Below are 20,163 nucleotides of genomic sequence, written 5' to 3'. Positions count from 1 at the left end.
AAAGGAGGCAGTTGTTCTCTGGTGTTTGCTTTCTAGCTCCTGGAGGCCTAAAACAGCAGGAAAGAGAGAGGCTGAGTGCTTTGCTTGAAATTTTCAAGCTGAGCCAAGGGAAAGAGCAGGGCGTGGGAGCGAGACCCATCTCTCCAGGCAGCTGGGGCCTGTTCTTTGGCTGCAGTCCAATTACCCAAAGTAGTTTTAGTCGCCTTTAGTTCAGCATAGCAGATGAATGTTAACAAAAACTCTCCTGTCTGATCATTCAGATGCTTCTCTGGGTGTTACACTCATTCTACCTGAGGCTTTTAACTGCTGGGACTGAAGCTGTGTTGGAATTTGGAATTAAATAACTAATCTTTCAATAATTTGGGTATCTTCTCCTGCAACAAGTACACATGTGCTTTTATTTATTCTGGATGTTATGGATTTAAAAGTTCAGAATCAGGTTGGATTCTTCTAAATTCATCTCTCCAAGTATAGTCCAGATGTCCTGTAGCTGACTGGTGTTTAGAAATGTCTTGTAAAAAGAATGGTTCCTTAGAAATCAAATGTGTTGATGATTTTTTTCCTTCCCTTATCTTTACCTAAATCTCCTGCTTATATCAGACTGAAATTTTGTTTGAGTAAGTTTGGAAGGAATTGGATCATAACTGAGCTTAAAAGTAGCTGTAACACAAAGGCTGTTAAAAACAAAGTTTCAAAGCTGGTGTCTGTTAAGTAAGGAGATACAGATGCCAAATGCTAAAGAGTTTACAAAAATCCAATAAAAATTAGTGCTAATACTTTGAGAAAGCAGTGAATTTTCAGGAAACAAACTCAGGCATTGCTATTGAGAGTATCCATTATATAGAGATACAAGAACCAAGTTTTCAAATTGTGCATTGCTGTGATGGTGTTATTGTCCTCAAAAACAAATAGAATGGAGGTTAATGATCTTCAAACCAAGCTGAAGAAAGAACACAAGAGGAGCCAGAACAAAGTGGAGTAACTCCTGGGAATTCTATGCAGCATCTTATTACATGTTATAGCAAGAGGAGGGAACCCAGACTGTTGTCAGAAATTAACTAGGAATATGGTTCTAACACCAGTACAGCCTTATTGTTGCTGACCTGAGAGGTGACATCTGCATTCCTGAGTCTGTACCTGGTCTGTATGGATGTCCATGGAATCAGAGCATCAATGCTGCAAGGAAAAGCAATGATTAAGAAGGTCAAGCTGGGTAGGACCCCTGGGGACACATTTGCAGCATGAACTGCAAGAATGTGACCAGGCATTTCAATTACTTATGAGAATGTGCTTGTGATACCTTTAAACAGTGCTGATTTTAATTTAATTTTTTTTACCCAGGGTGAAACAATGTGAGGAAGAGTGGGGTCTGAGCACTTCATTAATGCCAGGGGGGGGGAAAAAAAAAAAAAAAAAAAAAAAAAAAAAAAAAAAAAAAAAGAGGATGTTGAAAATAATATTCCTGGTAAAATGCATCTTGGCTTCTAGGCATGCAGTAAAGTAGTCACATCAGGCAACATTGAATTTAACAATCCCTAGTGGGGGCTTCTTACTGCTCATCCAGGGGCATCAGACCAGTGAACCTACTAGATCTTCTTTGTTTTGAAAGGAAAGAACAAGAAAACTGATAAAAGTTACGGGTTGGCTTTGGCACAGAGTGACTGACTCAGTAGGTCGACAGCTGGCTCAAGACTAGCAGAAGAGAGAGAAGAACACTGCTCATCAAAAGTCTGTAAAATCAACTCAACCCTGATGCACGTGGAATGATTTTTGCATAGTACAGCAATTTCAAGTGGAACTGGTAAGTAATGGACCCTGAGCAAACAAACAAACAAGCAAACAAACAAAAGCCATTTAAGTTGCGCTATGTATAATTAAGCTGTGAAACTCATTGCCTGCGGTAGAAGTGCTAGAAATGGAAAGCAGTTAGATACCAGTTATGACTCAGGCAGGCCTCACAGAGTTTTGTCAGATGATGGGTGAGTATTTTTCGAGCATCACAGAATGGCTGGGCCTGGAAGGGAACTCTGAACATCACCCAGTCCAACCCCCTCCCAAAGCAGGGTCACCTGGAGCAGATGGGGTTGGAATGTTTCCAGATGGGGAGACTTCACACCTTCCCTGAGCAGCTGTCCCAGTGTTCTGCCACCCTCAATGGAAAGAAATTACCCCTTGTGTTGAGTGGAACAACTTCTCTTTTAGTTTTGTGGCCATATGAGTGCACTGACCTGTTCTCCAATATTGTCTTGGCAGATGCTGTCACCCGGGGAAAGGTGCTGACAGTTTTTTTGGGAAATTACAGGGATCAGCACATTTGGAGCATGAAGGATTGGCTTCACCCTAGAAAACCCACCTTCCATGACTATAGCATCTTCCCTACCAGGAAAAGCCTCCTGGGCTGGGGAGGCCATTGGGCTGATGACTGTGTTGCAGCAGCAGTGTTTTTATTTGCTTCTGAAAGGTGGGCACTTGTTTTGTTAGTGTGTCCTATCTTATAAAACAAAAGTCCTTCTCTTGCCTCTGTAAAGTTCATTATTTGTAGGATGCTTTCAGGAGCCCACATGAAAAGGGTATATTAGATGTATTAACTATCAGTGTTAAGCACAGGTGCTTTGTCTGAGGACTTTCTTCCAGCTGAAAATGGGTTTGACTGCAAGGAAACATATTTTTTCAAAAAGACTATATTGGTTTTAAGTCTGGGAAGCAAAGAAAGCAAATAAAACTATTTTGTTTTAAAAAAAATATTTTCAGGGGTGAAAATTATTTCTCCCCTTATTTTAATTAGAAGTATTATTGTTTATGAAAAACTGTTGTTTAATTCATCATGAGGAAATGGTCAAAAACTAACAAAATGAATAGTTCTTGGAAAAAAATAATTTCCTCAGTTACTTTCAATCATTTGCTTAGATATTGTCAGAAGATTTTCTTGGAAGCTGTCATCTCATACAGAAAGCAGACTTGGAGTTTAATGAAAAGTTTCAGCAAATATCTGCTATGAGTAAAAAGCACCCACTTTTTTTTTCTCCCAAGACAAAATTTTTCTTTAAGACCCATCATACTACAGTATGGATATTTTCTCTGTTGATATAGGATTTTGAAAGCTTGGATGGTGGGGATAAATTCTTATCTGTCAGGTTATGGTCATGTGCTAATATTACTGATGACTTGCTTTGCTGTTTAGGTTGCAGATAAGAGTTTTACTTCTATACTCTGGTCATAAAAGAGGTTTTGTTATTTTCTGATGTCAGCCACATTAAAATAAACATTGTTCTCCTGTTGAAGGGCCTCACAAAGCTTCAGTTTGAAAAAAATGAATGGTTTAGTCTTATTTACAGCAGTCATATCCTTTTCCATTTCCAATGTTAAGCTGATGCTGAAAGTACCCGTTTAAGCCTATCACATAAGGGCTAATAACAGGGAGAGGGTATTGATGTTTTTTTAAAAAATGTAGGAACTTATGCTATTGAACTCATTATTTTTTAAGAACAGAGCATCTCAAGCAAGTGGCGAAAGCCACTTTGTTTATCTGGCTTGTGCTTGGTGTTATGGAGACACAAATGCTTGAAAAAAAGGCAATACAGCAAGTGTTGAAACGGGCATGGGTGCAGTGCTAAGCTTCTGCTTCAGCAATCAGGAGGAGCACCAACAGAGAAATTTTCTTATTTGTTGGTCCTTGGTGCCCCACTTAAGGGTATTACCTGATGGTTCTTGGGGCTGTGACTTGTGAGATAGGAAAAGCTATAAAACCTGGTAAACTTCATCCTGGTAAACATTGTCCTTGGAGTCATGGCTGGGAGCTGTGTTTAGTATTAGCTGAGCACAAGGTTGGTCTGGATACCGACAGTGAAGAGCCATGGATCACTCAGCACTGCTCTCTTGGATCTAATTTAGAGTGCCTTACCTCTTGTTACATTTGTCTTGTAATGTTTAGCAAACCTGCAAAGGTTGGACTTCACAATTGGACTTGGTGATCTTAAAGGTCTTTTTACAAGCTAAGTGTTTCTAAAAGTAAAAATCTCACCTTTACTTGCTTGGGGTTACTTTGCCTTGCATTATTGTGACTGTTGGGTGGATGTGCAGATGTTTTTACATAGCCAATAAATGCAGGACAGTTCAGCACAAAGAGGATGGGTTGGGCACTCCAAAGTAACCTGTGACATGGCCTGAATGCTGCTGTTGTTTGTAGAGCTTGATGTGAAGAGTTCTGCCATCTGCCAGAACTTTTCTGCCATCTGCCATTACTTACAGATCAACTGTGAGAAAATTTGAATGACCATTACCAACGATGGTTCCCCATGTACCCCAAAAACATTTAAGGTGCATTGTAAGTAGCAAGATCAGAAAATGCAGATCCTGTTTCCAGCTCTCTGTGCTTAGTCACTGGCAGTTCATTGAAGGCTCTAGATCCATCTATGCTCATTTAAAGCTTTGGTCTGAGCACTTAACAGAGGATGCTTGGAAAGATTCTGAACACATTTAGTGTTTCATTCCCCTTGGGTATGCAAATTTCCAAAGCTGCTGTGATAATCTTGGCCTGGAGATCCAGCATGGAGCATATTGTCTGCAGGACTGTGTGTCCTTGGCTCACCATCAGGTGGGAAGAGGTGCTGGGTTCTGTGTTTGTATGTGCCTCTGCTTTTAGAAACAGTTTGGGCAAGTGAAGAAGCAGTTCTGCAGAGCCATTACAGTCTCTTCTGTACATGATGTTTGGGCACATTTTAAAGCCTTTATTTCCTCAGCCATGAAATCTGCTTTGAGTGGTTGCATACTGTCTTGTAAGTACTCTAGTCAGGGCTTTTCCAACATGTGTTTACAAGCCTCTGTGGGTGTGCTTGCCATGGTAATTCCTGCCTACTTTTTATTGGGAACGTCTTGATACTCATCGAGTTTGGAGAGTGAAGAAGCATTCCAAGTGGGAAATGACATCCACAATTCCCAGTGGCACAGACCAAAGCCAGATGCCTAAGACTTCTTTAGAAAGTCTTCCTCTTTGTAAGGAATGTGCATTTTTCATATTTTGTCTATTTGTAATAGTCATGCTACTTCCATCAATATATACAACTGTTCTCATTTTACCCTTTTTCTCTGCTCACTGTCATTACCCAAAATAGTCTTTAACCAAACAAACAGATTAAACTAACCTCCTCTGTTTTTCATGTGCACCTTCCTAGTTAAATGCGTTTGAGCTGATGAGCTGTTGTTGAGTCACAGCAAACCCTTTGTTGACATTACGACTAGTAGATATTTAATAGCCTGCTGAATTAAATTGTTCTTTCCACCTTCCCATGGTTATTTTCCCTTATCTCCTTTGACACTCACATTACAAAATAACAATATTGTAATTATTTTGAAAAGAATGAAATTACTTTGCCTGTGAGACACTCAATCTTGGTAGCTCTAACAAGGTAGAACTGTTGGGTAGCAGGCAAGAGTGTCACCCCGCAAATTATGAAAGAAAGGCACAAAGGGGATTACACACATTATTTAAGAAGAGAGGGGTGTTGTGATTTAGGTTTGCTTATCCGAGTCACGGCACCATTTATGTAGTGGTTTTACATTTGCCGAATTTGTTTGCTAACTGAGAGATAGGATTTTGGGAGAAAAAGGCAAAATCAGGCTCAACTGAGAAGCAAAAACCTCCCAGATTTTATTAATATACACTAAGAGAAGAAAAGAAGAAAACAACCCCACAAATTAGTTTCTAAAACCAACCCTTTCTCCCACTAAGCTCTGTTCATTTTCTACAAACAATGTAAAGAGGCAAAACTCAGAGCTCCAAGTCAGTACTACTTATAAAATAGTCTTTCATTCAGTCTTTGAGAGAGAGAAGTCACTCTTGTGGTTTGGCAACTTTTATCAAAAGCAGCTTGCCCAGAAGAATCTGCATTTGTGGACCTTCTTCTATCACGTAGCTTTCCCCATGACTAACTATGGGCCATGGACTTTACAAAATTGGGGTGGCACCTTTTAAAAATGAGCTGTTTCAAAAAAATAAAGGATCTTTTTCAACTCAGGGAACAGAGATGGTCTTCTTACTTCTTCACTGGCAGAGGACTTCTTCTTACCTCTCTCTGTTCAACCTCTCATGAGGGCACAAAAATGTTCACTCGGTTCATCGCAGATACCTTTGCTCAAATCCACAAATCATCTCCCCAATTTATATTGTCCACGATTTAAAAGATTATCCCGTTACCAAAATCCACAGGAGAATTTCAGCCTAGAATCAAGACAACTCATCATCTCTACCACTTAAAAGTTACTCTTCCTTTACTGACTTTGAGATCTCCATATTGTCCCTTTACTTGTCTCCAATTTGGCCTTTTCTTTCATCTCTGAGAAGGGTTAGAGTTTTAAGGTCTCAATCTGTGTCAGGAAAGAGTAAAAGCCTGCCCAGGCCTGCGGTGGTCAGGTGATCTTTGCCCCGGCAGCTGCAAATGTTTCAAAGCCACGCGGGTGGGGAGGAGGCTGATGGACACCGTGTCTTCCATCCTTCCATCTGAAGGCTTGAGCCGCTGGCAGCTGCTCTGTAAGGCTCAGGGTAGAGTGGGGGAGGAACAGATCCTACCCTCTCCCGGGGCCAGGGGTGCCGGCAGCCATGGGGGCTGGTGCACGGTCCTGCCACCCCCGCCCCGATCCCCGCCGCGGCCCCGGACACGGCGCCAGCCCTGCCGGACTGCAGCCCGGCCTCCTCTGCGGGCAGCGGCTCCCGGAGGCCCGGCCGGCCCCGTTTCCCCCGGGGGCAGCCAGGGCCTAAGCCGGGCTCTCCTCAGCCGGCCCACGTGTTACCTGCTCGCCGGACAGGGGAGAATGAGGAAATCTCCATCCCAGCTTCAGCTTTTGTATGGGTATTACCAAAAGTCACCTCCCGTTTTCTGAATGGTCAGAACTGCATGTGAAATCCAAAACCTGCCCCCCCCCCCCCCCCCCCCCCCCCGGTCCCTGTCCTTCCCAGAGAATTCTAGGGTCCTAGCAGGGAGATACTGTTTTAACCTATGACAAGGGGTCATCTTGATGTTGACTGATAAAGATGTGAGCCTGAAGATCACTCTGTAGAGTAGGAGCATATGTTTTTTGTGCTGTGGTCAAGATCCTGATGAAAGAGACCCAAGAGTCAATTACTCAACGTGGAAAGTGTTACATCAGCACACCAAGACTTGTAATCCATAATTAGGGCAATGTGGACCAGAGTGTGAGAGGTTTAATCCATGGAGCAATACTCTACCTGCGGTGATCAGCACTTGTTTTCAGTGCTCACTTCCACAGTGGAGCATTCACAGCATTCCTGAGGAGCTGAAGTTATGAATGCCAGGGTGTAGTAGATTTTGCTGAGAGGCATGAGAGGTCATCCACATGAATTATGTAAGGCTTGTGAGGGGAGATGCTGAGCTTGGGGTGGTGGAGAACACCACTGAGCTGCTGTCCTCAGTTTGGGGGGGCAATCTCCATTCCTGTCTCTGCACTTCTGCTGGTCCCAGTATCCTGATGCCTCAAGAAGAAGACCCTTGGTTCCTTGTCTGAGCAGTGTTTCTCCTTGTGAGTTCTGCATCCCTGTTCTCTGCACACACAGCCCTGGATGATGACTTTTAACTTTCATATTTCAAAATACAGTAGAAAAAACTTAATGTTTTGAACTTTTTCTAGATTCTCGCCTGTTCTGCCTTATTACTGTGTTTTCTGCCACCATCAAGGGTTTTCCTAGGGTGCTCCCAGGGCTCTGAAAACAAAGATTTTGGTCTAGTCATTTACAACCTTGGCTTATGGGCAGAAGTCCTGATTAAGCTATATACTCTGAGCAGCATCCAGGTATCCCTGTCAGTCCTGGAAGCAAAGGGCTTGGCTTAACTTTTTAACTTGTCGGTCCCCATAACAGTGGCAAAGGGTATGGCAAACAAGTGGTGGTGGCAGGTCACAGAGCAAGGGAACCTTCGCTCTAAACCCTGAGAAGTATTCCAGGTTTAACGTAGAGTGTGAGGTGCATCTCGGTAGGTTTTACCCTAATAACTTTTGTATCCAGTAGCCCTGGCGCTGCCGAAGCACGTCCATCGAAATGTCCGTGTGTCACACCCCGGGGTTTGCAAGTGCCCAGGTGTCGCTCATCTGCCACACGGCCACACGTGCCCAGCCCCGTTCTGCACGGCCCGGGGGACATCTGGTGGCGAAAGCTGTCCTGGCATCCCGCACCAAATCCCGCGGAATTTGAAACGCCGGAAGTCCAGTAGCAGGGCAGGGATAGCAGTAACAGTTCACATGCCCACCCATCCAGCGAGCAAGAGTTTGACACAAAACTATGCAGATAACTAGTCCATCTTAACCTGATTCGTTGTATGGGTGCACTTTTTTCATAAACAAATGCTGCTGCCCTGGGTTGAAAAGCAAATGGGTTATGTTCAGGCTCACTTAGATGCAACCAAAAGGTGCTTTTTGACCCATCTGAAATGGCCATGGGACTAATTAATACATTGCTGAGTTTATTTTTTCTTTTGGTAGAAGTACATAGTCATATTTAATTCGTTTTCCAAAGCAAATAAATAGAATTTGCTTTGAAGGATCTATGCTAGTCCAACTGGCTGATGACCCACTTCAAAAGCTGACAGATTATTCTTTTCTTTTCCAAAGGTAGGAAAATATGATGACTAAACATCATGCAAATCCTTTTTTTGAGGAACAAATGCCTTGTAGTTCACCTCCTGCATTTAAGTTGTTACATAACTACAAAATCAGTTGAAAACCATCCACAGTAATAAAGATCTAGCAGTTGATCTGCACATTTGTTTAACTCTTGCTTTCAAAGAAGAGGTTTGCATTAGAATTGAGACTCATATAATTTAAGTTACCTGTAAATTAAATATAATTTAAGTTTCCTGCAAATTACAAATTATCTTTCACATAGCAGCTTTGCTAACTGAAATACAGTCAACTTGTCTCCAGCCATATATGCAGGGAAAAGTTCTGTTTCTTTCCTTGAAATTAAGTGGAGGCTAGAAACCTGCAATATCAGAACTATTTGCAGCATAGCCAGAGATCAGAGACGTTCTACAGGGCAAGCATCAAGTCTTTGGAACAATCCCCCACAGCACATTTTCAACACAAGTCTCCTCCTGACCATGAGTATCTGGGTCTGAAAATGGCCTGTCTCCAGTAACCATTGTGCATCCCTGAAACTGACAATATTATACAACAAACAGTCTCCTTCTCTGTGCCTTCCTGGATGTATAAAGAATTTGGCATGGCTGAAGTCTGTCTTTTGGGAAGTTCCAGAGGTAATTATCTGGAGTTAACTTACAGGGTTCCTGTCAAAAGGAATTAGTATTTCAGCAACTCCTTGGCCAATTCCATGGCAGTACTAAATTAACTGACTGCCTTACACATCAGCTGGCCTTGCTTAGGTGGAGCAACTCAGATGTTTATAAAAGCAAAATAGTTATCATGCTTCCATTGCTTCCTGCAGCAAAATTCTTCTGGCCAAAAAGGTTTCAAGGGAATGAGTGTCTTTATTTTTCTCTCCATCTATCTCTGTTTATAGCTTATGAAATTGGGAAATGTATGACAAGAAACTGGGAGTGGAATGGATTTTAGGACTTGAAGGTCAAATATTTTGTTCAAGGGAAGCCTAAGTTGTTCATGATGGAAAGGATGGCCTGATGGCAAAGCTATGTGCTGTGTTTAAGGTACACAGCTGTAAAGGGAAACTGATTAAATTCAGGATTAGATCTTCAGTGGACACAAAGGATTCTTTCTCACACACATACAGTGCTCATCTGGAGCCCAGAGCCTCTCTTGAAGTTCTTTTTGATATGAAATTCAGCAGCCTTTAAGACCAGATCAAGTGCTCTTTCCCCCCATTGTTCATAACAGTAGTTGCCGTATGAGAAAAGAATACTCAGCATCAGTAAGAAATATTCAACTAAGTACAAATAAAACTGTGTTCCATTATCAATTTCTTTCCCTACAACATACTTTCCCATGGTCATTTTATCCACTGAGGACTACAATCCAGCTGGAGCAGGCTGGCAAAATTAATGCAAAGTCCTTGAATTCAAGATGATTTAAATGGACAAGGGATCTTTTTCTGAGGTTATCAGTTTAAAGATGTCTGGTACTTGGCCTTCAAACTGTGAACTCTATAATCCTTATCTTTCTAAACTCAGCAGCAATGTCTTCACTGACTTTAGCAGAAGAGGACCTTAGATCATTACTGCTCAACTATGATATTTTGAATCATTTCACCCCCAACAGCATACAGCTGTGTGTCAGATGTGATTATTTCATTGCTTATTCAGGTTTTCTCCCAATTCCTTCTGCTTTTCTATTGCAAATGGTATTTCACTTTCACTGTTTCATATTTTACCAGACTTAATTTGAAATGCATTGGTCTTACAATTTTTAACACTACCCATTCCTCCTGCTCCTTGTAATTTTCAAGTCCACAGTCTGGGCTGGGATGTTAAAACATCTTTCCTAAAAATAGGGTAGCACTTCATCTTGGAGCCCTTTGGAGGCAATGTCCAGTCACAAAAATCTCAGTCTAGGTTCAAGGTTGCTCAGAAATGATATCTGGGATCTTAATTCCTTTTAGGCTTTTTTAAATAAAAAAAGGTAAAAAGGAGAAAAATATTTTAGCTTGCATTATGTTGTACAAATTTTCTTGAAATATAGTTTTTTAAGTTAGAACTTTTTTGTTTTAAAATCATGCTTCTTCTCACTTTGGGAAAAAAAAAAGGTTAATCAACAAACTTGAAATATGTCTGTGTTACAAGGCTCACTTCTAAGTGACAGGTCTGGGTGATCCTAAAGAAAACAGAGAAGGGTGGAAGGGTGAAAGCAACCTTATACTGCTCTTATGTCACTTTGAATTGCATGTGTTCATGAACACACGCACTTCAGGTACTGGTGATGCTTCATTGTTAACTTAAATTAGAGGAGGCTTTGGTTCTGCTCTTTTTGAAATGGTTTTTCATGGTGTATGCTGCAAGAGCGAAGTGTGTAGGTGCAACGTATAATATACATGTGTGCAATGTATAATATACATGTATGCAATGAGAATTTGACACAAAAACCAAAGCCCTGTAAACTGAATTATTTAAAATAGAGGGCCAAATGATGGTTTCACTGAGTAGGTGCTGCCAGTAACTAACAAATTTGATATAATGCCTGTTTATTGTGATACCCAGTATTTTTGGCAAACTACAAAAACAAATATCCTGCTATTTTTCTTGGCAAACAGCATGAATACCACTCTTGCTTTATTCTCTTTGTCTTGACAAATACTTCATGGCAAGTATTCATCACCATATAAAGTGTGAGATCATGTTCACTGCAAAGCCCATTAGGTCATGTATTTTGGCATTCTGCTGGGCTGTAAGGTCTGCTGCAAACTTGGCCAAACTGTGCATGATGCTGACAGTGTTTCTCATGCAATAGGAATCAGATATCCTTTTTTCTTTGTGCACAGAAGTGTGTACTTGATGTGGTGAGTAGTGGTGGTGTGGGACCAGGTTAGACTTGTTTGCCTAACCAAGACTTGTGCGTAAAAATGACACATGTGAAACTGGAATGTTTAAAATATGTCCTTGTTAGGACTTTTTAAGAGCATTTACACCGACTGTTGCATTTATGTGCTTTTTTCCCATCCTGCCTTTGCCCACCATCTTTATACCTTTTGCAGCACATCTCTGTCACCTTCCTCTCCCACTATGTCCCCTGCCCCACTGGTGGCTTTAGTCGGCTTAAAATACCATCCACTGACATGAGTAATGACCTCCTCTTGGAAGGTCTCCCAGAGAAATCTGAAGCTTTGGCTTCTCCATCAGTATTTGCTCTACTGCTGATGGCTCTGACATGTGTCCTTCAGTCACCAGTGCAGAAGCCAAGGGGGCTTGTGCATGCTGAAGTTCCTTTTCTAGCAGTGCCCTGGGCATATGAATATCTACCTGCCTCTAAATCACTTTTGAAACTCCTGCTAACTGGCTGACAAATGGAAGGTAGTCACTTCAGTATATCCACAGATATGACATTTGATTTTTAAGAGATTACAGTGCATGGGAATTGCAGATGGGCTGCATGCACAATGCTTCTTACTCTTGGCCTTCTAAGCATCAAGATTAACAAACCCCTGGTGTCCCTGATGACTGCTGTAGTCCACACATGTACTCTGTTGTTTTTCAGCATTTCTCAGAACAGCATGGATGTTAAATTTACTGGAATCAGTGGAAGGACTCCACCTAGAAGCATGTACCTTAATCAGTGGTGAAGCCAAGAAGTGTTTACAGGCAACCTGATGGCCAGATCAATCTTGTAGAAGGTTACTAACATGATCTTGGGGGAGTCTGCTAATAGGCTGAGTTATTGTTCAGAATAAGTTGAAAAAAGTACTTTGATAGTGTTTTCTGTTTTTAAAATATTCCTTTCCATTCACTTTTCTCTATGGCTTCCCTAATAAAAAAAACCAAACCAAACCAAAACAAAAAAACCACAAAAAAACCCCCCAAAAAAAACCTCCCATTTTTGTAGCTTGGTCACTCTTCACCCATGTAAATTATAAGTCTGAGAAAATTAACTCAGTTTAAGGTAGAGTTTGAAATATTTATGAAGGAATCCATAAGACAGTTATCTACCTTAATACGGACTCTGTGTGAGAACTGAAGGGGCCTTTTTCAGTCCTGTTTTTCCAGAACACATGCTGTAAAAATTCAAAAGATACAAATCTGCATTTACCTGGTACAATACTTTCATGCATTCACAATTTTATTCTAGAGTAGCAACAAGACTCTTGACAAATTCTTGTTATTTATAGTGGCTGCTGGCTGTACCTTCACCAGAAATCTCGGAGGCCGTGGAAGATGGAGGACAATATTGGAATGTCTTGCCTGTGCTGCTGCCATCCTTAGGCAATCACCTGGAACTGAGCATCAAAGGGACCCATCTGTTCTGCCGTGCCTGGAGGGGAATCAGGTACAGGTGGTTTATCAGCTCCTCAGTGCAAGTGGTGACGCGACAGAGGTGTTTACATAAATCTTCGTAAATCTGCACTGAGGTGTTTCATGGCATGGTACAGAATTGCAAAAAGAAACAGTGTAATAAACATCTCAAAAAAGATGAATACTATTAGAAATTACTTCCCCATTATCTCTTGATATTAAGGTTATGGTCTAACAGCGCAGTTGATTGTTGATGGATGCAAGTGTTGTCCTGATTTAACTGAGACTCCAGAACACTGATATTTCTTTGTCAATTCTCTATTTCTTTGAGGGTTCTGGATTAAACTTTAAAAAATTGTCTTTGTTTAAGTCCCTCTAACAATTGGCAATAGAGTTAGTGAGAAATAACCTACTTGGCTAAGTCTCCCATGCTGTCTACTGTGGCTTCATTTTACATAATTTATTTTGTTGAATTTTGCATACTCTCCTTCCCCCAAAAAAGTCTTTTCTGGATGGTGAATGATCTGCCACAAAATCTTCTTGTGCCCACAGGTGGCTTCTGGGCTTGTAATTATTCTGAAGCTCAGAGCTGTAACTTCTGAAAGACAAACATGTACAAAAACACATCCAAACCAAATCAAACCAAACTGTTTGTCATTCAGCTGATGCCACCTTGGCCTCTGGACCCATGCTGGCCTGATTGTGGGTGCTGGAATGAAAGACCCCATGTGTGAAGCTATCCTGAGCAGAGCAGAAAAGCCACAAACATTTTGATCACCCTACACGGCACCGCACACATTCTTTTGGATAATTGGGCTAAATTGGGTGCAAAGGGACTGTGCACCCAGAGTGCTGTGTCCGGTTCTGGGCTCCTCAGGACAAGGAAAATGAGCTACTGGAGAGGGTCCAGTGGAGGTGCACAAAGATGGTTCAGAGACTGAGTGAGCCGGGCCTGTCCGGAGAAGACTGAGAGGGGATATCATTAGTGCAGATAAGTATCTCCAAGGCATGTGCCAAGAGTGCTTTTGGTGGTTTCCAGCAACAGGACAAGGAGCAATGGCCATAAATTAAACCAACTCAAGATGAGGAAGAACTTTCCACTGAGGGTGGCAGAGCACTGGAACAGGCTGCCCAAGGAATCATGGGGTCTGTCTCTCTGGAGAGATTTCGACCCCACCTGGACATGTTCCTGTGTCACCTGCTCCATGTGACCCTTGCCTTGCCAAAGGGGGTTGGAGTGGATGATCTCCAGAGGTCCCTTCCAACACTTACACTTCTGTAATTCTGTGATTTTTGATGTGAGAAGAGGAAGGTTGGAAAAATGGAAAGCCCTGCACACATGAAAGCTCATGCTGGCTGGGCTGCCACAGAGATGGACAACACAGCTTGGGTTTGAAGTTTGGGAATGGGAACAAAGGGAAACCCCAAGAGTGTCAGCTGAGGAGGTGGAGATGTGTCCTGGCTGTTTCTGGGGCCAGGCTGCAGCCCCTGCTCCTGTGACAGGATAATGATGATGCCTGAGGGCCACAAGAGAAGGGGCTTGAGAATACCTGAAGAGTATTTTCAGTGTTCTCTGTCAGAAATAGCATGACCAGGAGGACCGGGGAAGTGATTCTTCTCCCTGTATTCAGCACTGCTGAAGCCACACCTCAAGTCCTGTGTCCTGTTCTGGGCCCCTCAATTCAAATGGACTTTGAGGGGCTGGAGTGAGTCCAGAGATGGGAACAGAGCTCTGGAAGGGTCTGGAGCACAGATATTTGGAGAAGTGGCTGAGGGTGCTGGGAAAGGAGCTCAGCCTGGAGAAAAGGAGGCTCAGGGAGACCTTCTGGCTTTGCACAACTCCCTGACAGGAGGGGGCAGGCGGAGGGGAGTGGGGCGGGAGGCAGCCTCAGCCTCTGCTCCCAAGGTACAGGGGACAGGATAAGATGACAGAGCTTCAAGCTGTGCCAGGGAATTAGGAAGAATTTATTCATAGAAAAGGTTCTTCTACACTGGAATGGGCTGCCAGGAAGTGGCAGAGTCACAGTCCTTGGGGGTGCTCAAGGAACAACTGGATGTGGCACTCGGTAGTCTGGTGGACAAGGCGGTGTCCCCAGAGGCCTTTTCCAACATCATTGATCCTGCGGTTCCGTGCGGGGGCGCGCAGAGGCGGGCGCGGGGGCGCGCCCCGGCCCGGGCGGCGCCACGTGGCCGCGCAGCCTCCGCGGTCCCGCCGGCAGGTGGCGCGCGCCCGCCGCTGCCGGGGCGCGGCGCGCTCCCGCACCTGATCCTGATCCCGGCACCGCTCCCGCTCCTGATCCAGCTCCCACTCCTGACCCTACTCTGGGCTCCGCTCCATCTCCCCCTCCCGCGCCATCTCCCGCTCCCGGCCCCACTCCCGGCCCCCAGTGCTGGGCACTGGCCCCCGATGCCGAGCGGCGACCCAGTGCCGCTCCTCACCGTTACCGCTGCCCCCGTCCTTCCGCTCCGTGCCCCCGCCGCTCGCTGCCCGCCCGGCACCGTCGTGCTCGGTCACGTGCTGCGGTAGCGGCCCCGCCGGGCGCGGCCACGCGAGGAACCGCGGTCACCACGGAATCACGGGGTCAGTCAGGGTGGAAAATAGCTCTGAGATCATCGAGTGCGACCTGTGACTGATCTCCCCCCTCCTCATCACCCAGACCAGAGCACTGAGTACATTCCAGTCTTTCCTTAAACACCTTCAGGGACAGTGACTCCACCACCTCCCTGGGAAGCCCATTCCAGTGTCCCTTTCTGTGAAAAATTCCTCCTGATGTCCATGGTAAACTTCCCCGGTGCAACCTGAGGCTTTTTTTTTGTCCTCTCATCCTGACCTTTCTTCCCTGGGAGCAGAGTCCAACTCCCATCTGGCTGCCCCCTCCTGTCAGGGAATTGTGGAGAGTGAGAGGTATCCGAGCCTCTCGAGCTCCATCAGCTGCTCCTTATCAATCAGACTTCTGCTCCCCACCCTTCCCCAGCTCCATTGCCTTTCTCTGAACTAGCTCCAGCACCTCAACATGTTTTCAGCAGTAACCCAGAACTGAATATAGGACTCAAGGTGGTCCCTCAGCAGTGCCAGCACAGGGATGGTCACTGCCCTGCTCCTGCTGCCACACCATGGCTGGGACAGACCAGGGGCCATTGACCTTCTTGGCCACCTGGGCACCCCTGGGTTCATGTCCAGCTGCTGTTGACCATCACCCCCAGGTAATTTTCCACTGAGGCACATTCCAGCCACTTTTCCCCCAGCCTGTAGCACTTCAGAGGTGGAAAAACCCACCTGCAACAGTCCTGTGGCTTCCTGGGTTGTCTGAGGCTAACATAGTGTAGTGGTTTGAAAGCACAACAAATGAGAGGCTCCAAGTCAGAGATACAATTTAATAGGAAAAAAAGAAAGTAAAATAAAATAGATGCAATAATACAAAAGACCACTGACAGAGTCAGAATACAACCTGAGCAGAGTGATGGAAGCAGTCCAGCTGAGGTGGTCTTCCGACGCAGTGATCCTGTAGAAAGGTCTGGTAGCTCAGGTCCTCTGGGAATCCAGTGGGTAAGTGCCCCTCTGGTGTTCAGAGTCTCAGCTTATATCCAGGCTGGAATGCTTGGTTCCTCCCTCTGGGCGGAGCATCTCACAATGGGATGGTGAGTCATGTGATAAGGCCTGATGGGCCCATTAACAGGAGGTAGCCCAGGAGGGGGTTATCTGTGAGTCGTGTGGCAAAGGTGCTGATGGGCCCATTAACAGAAGATAATCCAGAGTGGAGGAGGCAGGGAGCACCGCCTCACCTGGTTTCAACAGTTCATGAAGATGGTGATAGAATATACTTCAACCCAGGACACATAGCAAACGTGAATTTTGAATTTTGGTTGTCCCCTTGTTCTTTGCATTCTTCTGATTGTATCTTGTTTTCTTTTTCTTTAAGTTTATATTTGATTTCCTTACACTTAGTTGCTTCCAGTGCTACCTTGTGACTCCAAACACTGGTGCTTCTCCATCAAGCTGGTCGGTGCTCCATGCAGCATTATGAGGTGCTGCATGTCAAATACATGTTAAAATCTTTTTTGAGAGGAGGAAAAGTGCCAGCAAAACTTCAGCCCTGGATATGAGAAGAGCAGACATCAGGCTGCTCACGGAACTACTGGGCAAGGTTCCCTGGGAAAATACTTTTGAAGGTGCTAGGGTCCATTAGTGCTGTCCATTTTTCATGAACCCCCTCCCAGAACCACAGGAACAGACAGTCCTAGAATGCCATAAGTCAAACAGATGAAGCAGAAGGTCAGTTTGATTAAGCAAGGATGTTCTTTGGAAGCTTCAACCATAAAAAAAAGGCATTTCCCCAGTAGGAGCAAGGTTGGATGACATGGTAGGAGTACAGAAATGCTGCTTGCCACTGTAGGGAGAAAATTTGTGCAGCCAAAGCCTAATTGGAGTTGGCCAATAAAACCAGTTTTTATTAAGTATGTTAATAGCAAAAGGTGATCCAGAAATAACATGAGTCCATTAATGAGGATACTCACCTCAGAAACAGAGACGTGGACAGGGGAGAGGTGTTCAATGCTTTCTTCTCTTCTATCTTCAATACAGATGAGAGGTTAAGGGGTCTCAATGCCCAATCTCATATCCTGGAGCACCATGGATATGAGATTGATCAGCTCCCAGTTGTCCCTGAACTTGCATAGGATGTGCTGCTCCAGCTGGATCCCTGTAAGTCTATAGAGCCTCATGGAATTAATAAAAAAATAGTCATTGAGCTGCTGATATCATGGCATTGACGATTTTTGAGTGTTCTTGGGAATCTGGAAAAGTCCCAGTTGACTGGAAGCTAGTGTATGTCCCAATTTTCAAGAAGGGCAAGAAGGATGACCCTGCAAACAACAGGCCTGTCAGTCTCATTTCAGTGTCTAGTAAAATTATGGAGAAGATTATTCTGGGAGGTATTGAAAAACACCTGGAGGACACACTGGTCACAGCCAGTTCAGGTTTATGAGCAGAAAGTCTTGCTTGCCAAACCTGATTTCCTTTTACAGCAACATAACCCACCTGGTTGATCAAGGGAAGCCAGTTGATGTAATCTTTTTGGACTTTAGCAAGGCTTTCCATACTGTCTTTCCCAGGATCCTTCTGAACAAAATATTCACCCCACAGCTGGATAAACACATCATGTGATGGGTGAGCAATGGCTCACAGGTCAGGCACAAAGGGTTATGGTGACTGGGGTGACATCAGACTGGGGACTTGTCACTGGTGGCATTCTGCAGGGCTCCATTTTTAGTCCTGTGTTCTTCGACATCCTCAAAAATTACCTGGATTCAGGACTGGAAGTGATACTAGGCAAGGTTGCCAATGATACTGAGTTGGGAGGAGCTGTTGAATCACTCAAAAGCAGAGATGCCCTGCAGAGAGAACTTGACAAATGAGAGGGCTGAGCAATCACCAACCATGGGAAGATTAACAAGAGAAAGTGCTGGATTCTGCCCCTGAATGGGATAACTGTGGATATGTGGACAGACTGAGAAATGAGATGTTGGAGAGGAGTGCCACAGGAAGGGACCTGGGGCTCCTGGTCAATGGCCAGTTGGACATGAGCTGGCAGTGCCCTGGAGCCAGGAGGGACATCCCTGTCCTGGGGGCACCAGGCCCAGCATGGCCGGCCGGGCCAGGGAGGGATTGTCCTGCTCTGCTCTGGGCTGGGGCAGCCTCACCTGGAATATTGTGGGCAGTTCTGGGCACCACAACATAAAAAAGATGTTGAACTATTAGAGAGTGTGCAAAGGAGTGCCATGGGGATGGTGAAGGGCCTTGAGGGGAAGCCACGTGAGGAGCAGCTGGGGGCACTTGGTGTGTTCAGCTGGAGAAGAGGAGAGTGAGGGGAGACGTCATTGCAGTTCTGCAGCTTCCTGGTGAGGGGAAGAGGAGGGGCAGGCACTGATCTCTGCTCTCTGGTGACCAGGGACAGGACTGAGGAAATGGCCTGAAGTTGTGTCAGGAAAGGTTTAGGTTGGATATTAGTAGAAGGATCCTCCCCTAGAGGGTGTTTCGCCACTGGGACAGGCTCCCCAGGACAGTGGTCATGGCACCAAACCTGCTAGAGTTGAAGAAGCATTTGAACACCACTCTCAGGAACATGGTGTGACTCTGGGGCTCTCCTGTGTGTGTGTGGGGGGGGGGGGGGGTGGGCAGGAATTGGACTTGATGGTCCTTGTGGGTCCATTCAAGCTCAGGATATTATGATTCTATGATCCTATATTTTAGTTCTGCAGTTTTTGAAATCCTCTTTCTGACTGTGTTGGGGGGCTTTGGCTGATTTATATGAGCAAGCTGGTAAGAAATTTCTCGAACAAACACCGTTATTTTTTTCCATGTATATACACTGTGCATATCCTGGAGGAGTGTTGTTGATGGGTTGCACCAGGGTTCTTCCCCTGCTAACAGATAACCAAGTGAACAGCTTTGGCCATCTGAGATTTCTCCTCTGCTCTCACCAGACAAGCCCAAACATCAGGCAGCTGTCCGGCAGTCTTCATACTTCCTTTGTCTCGGGATATGGTGTTTTTAAATCTGTGAATTAGCAATGTGGCTGGGTTTAGTTCTGCAGAGGGAAGTTACACGGGTAATGCCACCTGTCACCCACAGTGCAACCTATTCAATGATATTGTTTAATAAAAATATACACAACAGTAGTACTTGGGTACTGGGTTTTGTTTCTCATGCATTGGTAATGTAGGGTAGTCATTCTCCCAAAAAGCTGATTTTATAAATGGCTAAGGTCCCACACTGAAGAATTATGGAAGGAGATCTTCAGTGCTAAGTGCATGGCAGTCTTTACTTATCCTTAATGACAAATTATTAATATAGTTCAGGCAAATACATCATTCTCAACAGCTCCTTGTTTTTTGCCATTTTCTCTGGTCTTGTCCTTGTAAATTCAATTTCACAGGCACAATCTGTAACACAGCAGGTGCCAAGTGTAGCCTTCTTGTTTCATAGGATCCAACTAAATGTCTATGTGGGATTCATTTAGACAGCAGCATAGGCAGAAATGAAAAAAAAATTCTGTTATATAGAAAGAAAACAGTGCTTCTCAAGAAGTTTCCCCTTGTATTTTCTTGTAGGGCTCTTGAAGACCATCTACTGCCATTCTTCTGTGGAAGATGGTCCTGGACACTTTATGAATTCCATGGAGAAAACAGTCATGAGTGTGGCTTTGCTTTTCTAGTTGAAGTTTTGTAGGTCAGGCCCAGATAATCA

The 20,163-nt window shown here is 44.3% G+C and overlaps 1 protein-coding gene and 1 long non-coding RNA gene across 3 annotated transcripts in view; one reads left to right on the top strand and one right to left on the bottom strand.

Annotated features, from left to right (window-relative positions):
* Positions 1 to 12,849, top strand: part of TMEM38B (transmembrane protein 38B) — a 31,639-nt gene extending 18,790 nt beyond the window's left edge. Inside the window, exons 6-7 of one of the 2 annotated variants that reach the window (XR_010720536.1) lie at positions 1,610 to 1,801; positions 12,794 to 12,849. Coding sequence is in view for 1 of the 2 variants with exons in the window: in XM_066181885.1 (XP_066037982.1) it covers positions 1,610 to 1,696 (87 nt within the window). In the remaining variant the exon portion in view is untranslated. Of the gene's footprint in view, positions 1 to 1,609; positions 2,247 to 12,793 lie in introns of those variants that run through there. The other variant, XM_066181885.1, reaches the window with a different exon arrangement.
* Positions 12,831 to 15,427, bottom strand: LOC136288557 (uncharacterized). Its single transcript, XR_010720537.1, has 3 exons — positions 15,357 to 15,427; positions 13,331 to 13,515; positions 12,831 to 12,936 (listed from the first exon to the last, which is right to left on the bottom strand). It is a non-coding gene; the product is annotated as an uncharacterized lncRNA (long non-coding RNA).
* Between the last annotated feature and the right edge of the window lie 4,736 nt (positions 15,428 to 20,163).

Source organism: Chamaea fasciata, unplaced genomic scaffold (assembly GCF_029207755.1).
Source record: "Chamaea fasciata isolate MVZ Bird 193981 ecotype frontalis unplaced genomic scaffold, bChaFas1.0.hap1 SCAF_4, whole genome shotgun sequence".
Taxonomy (NCBI): Eukaryota; Metazoa; Chordata; class Aves; order Passeriformes; family Sylviidae; genus Chamaea; species Chamaea fasciata.
This window is presented reverse-complemented; position numbering and strand designations above follow the sequence as displayed.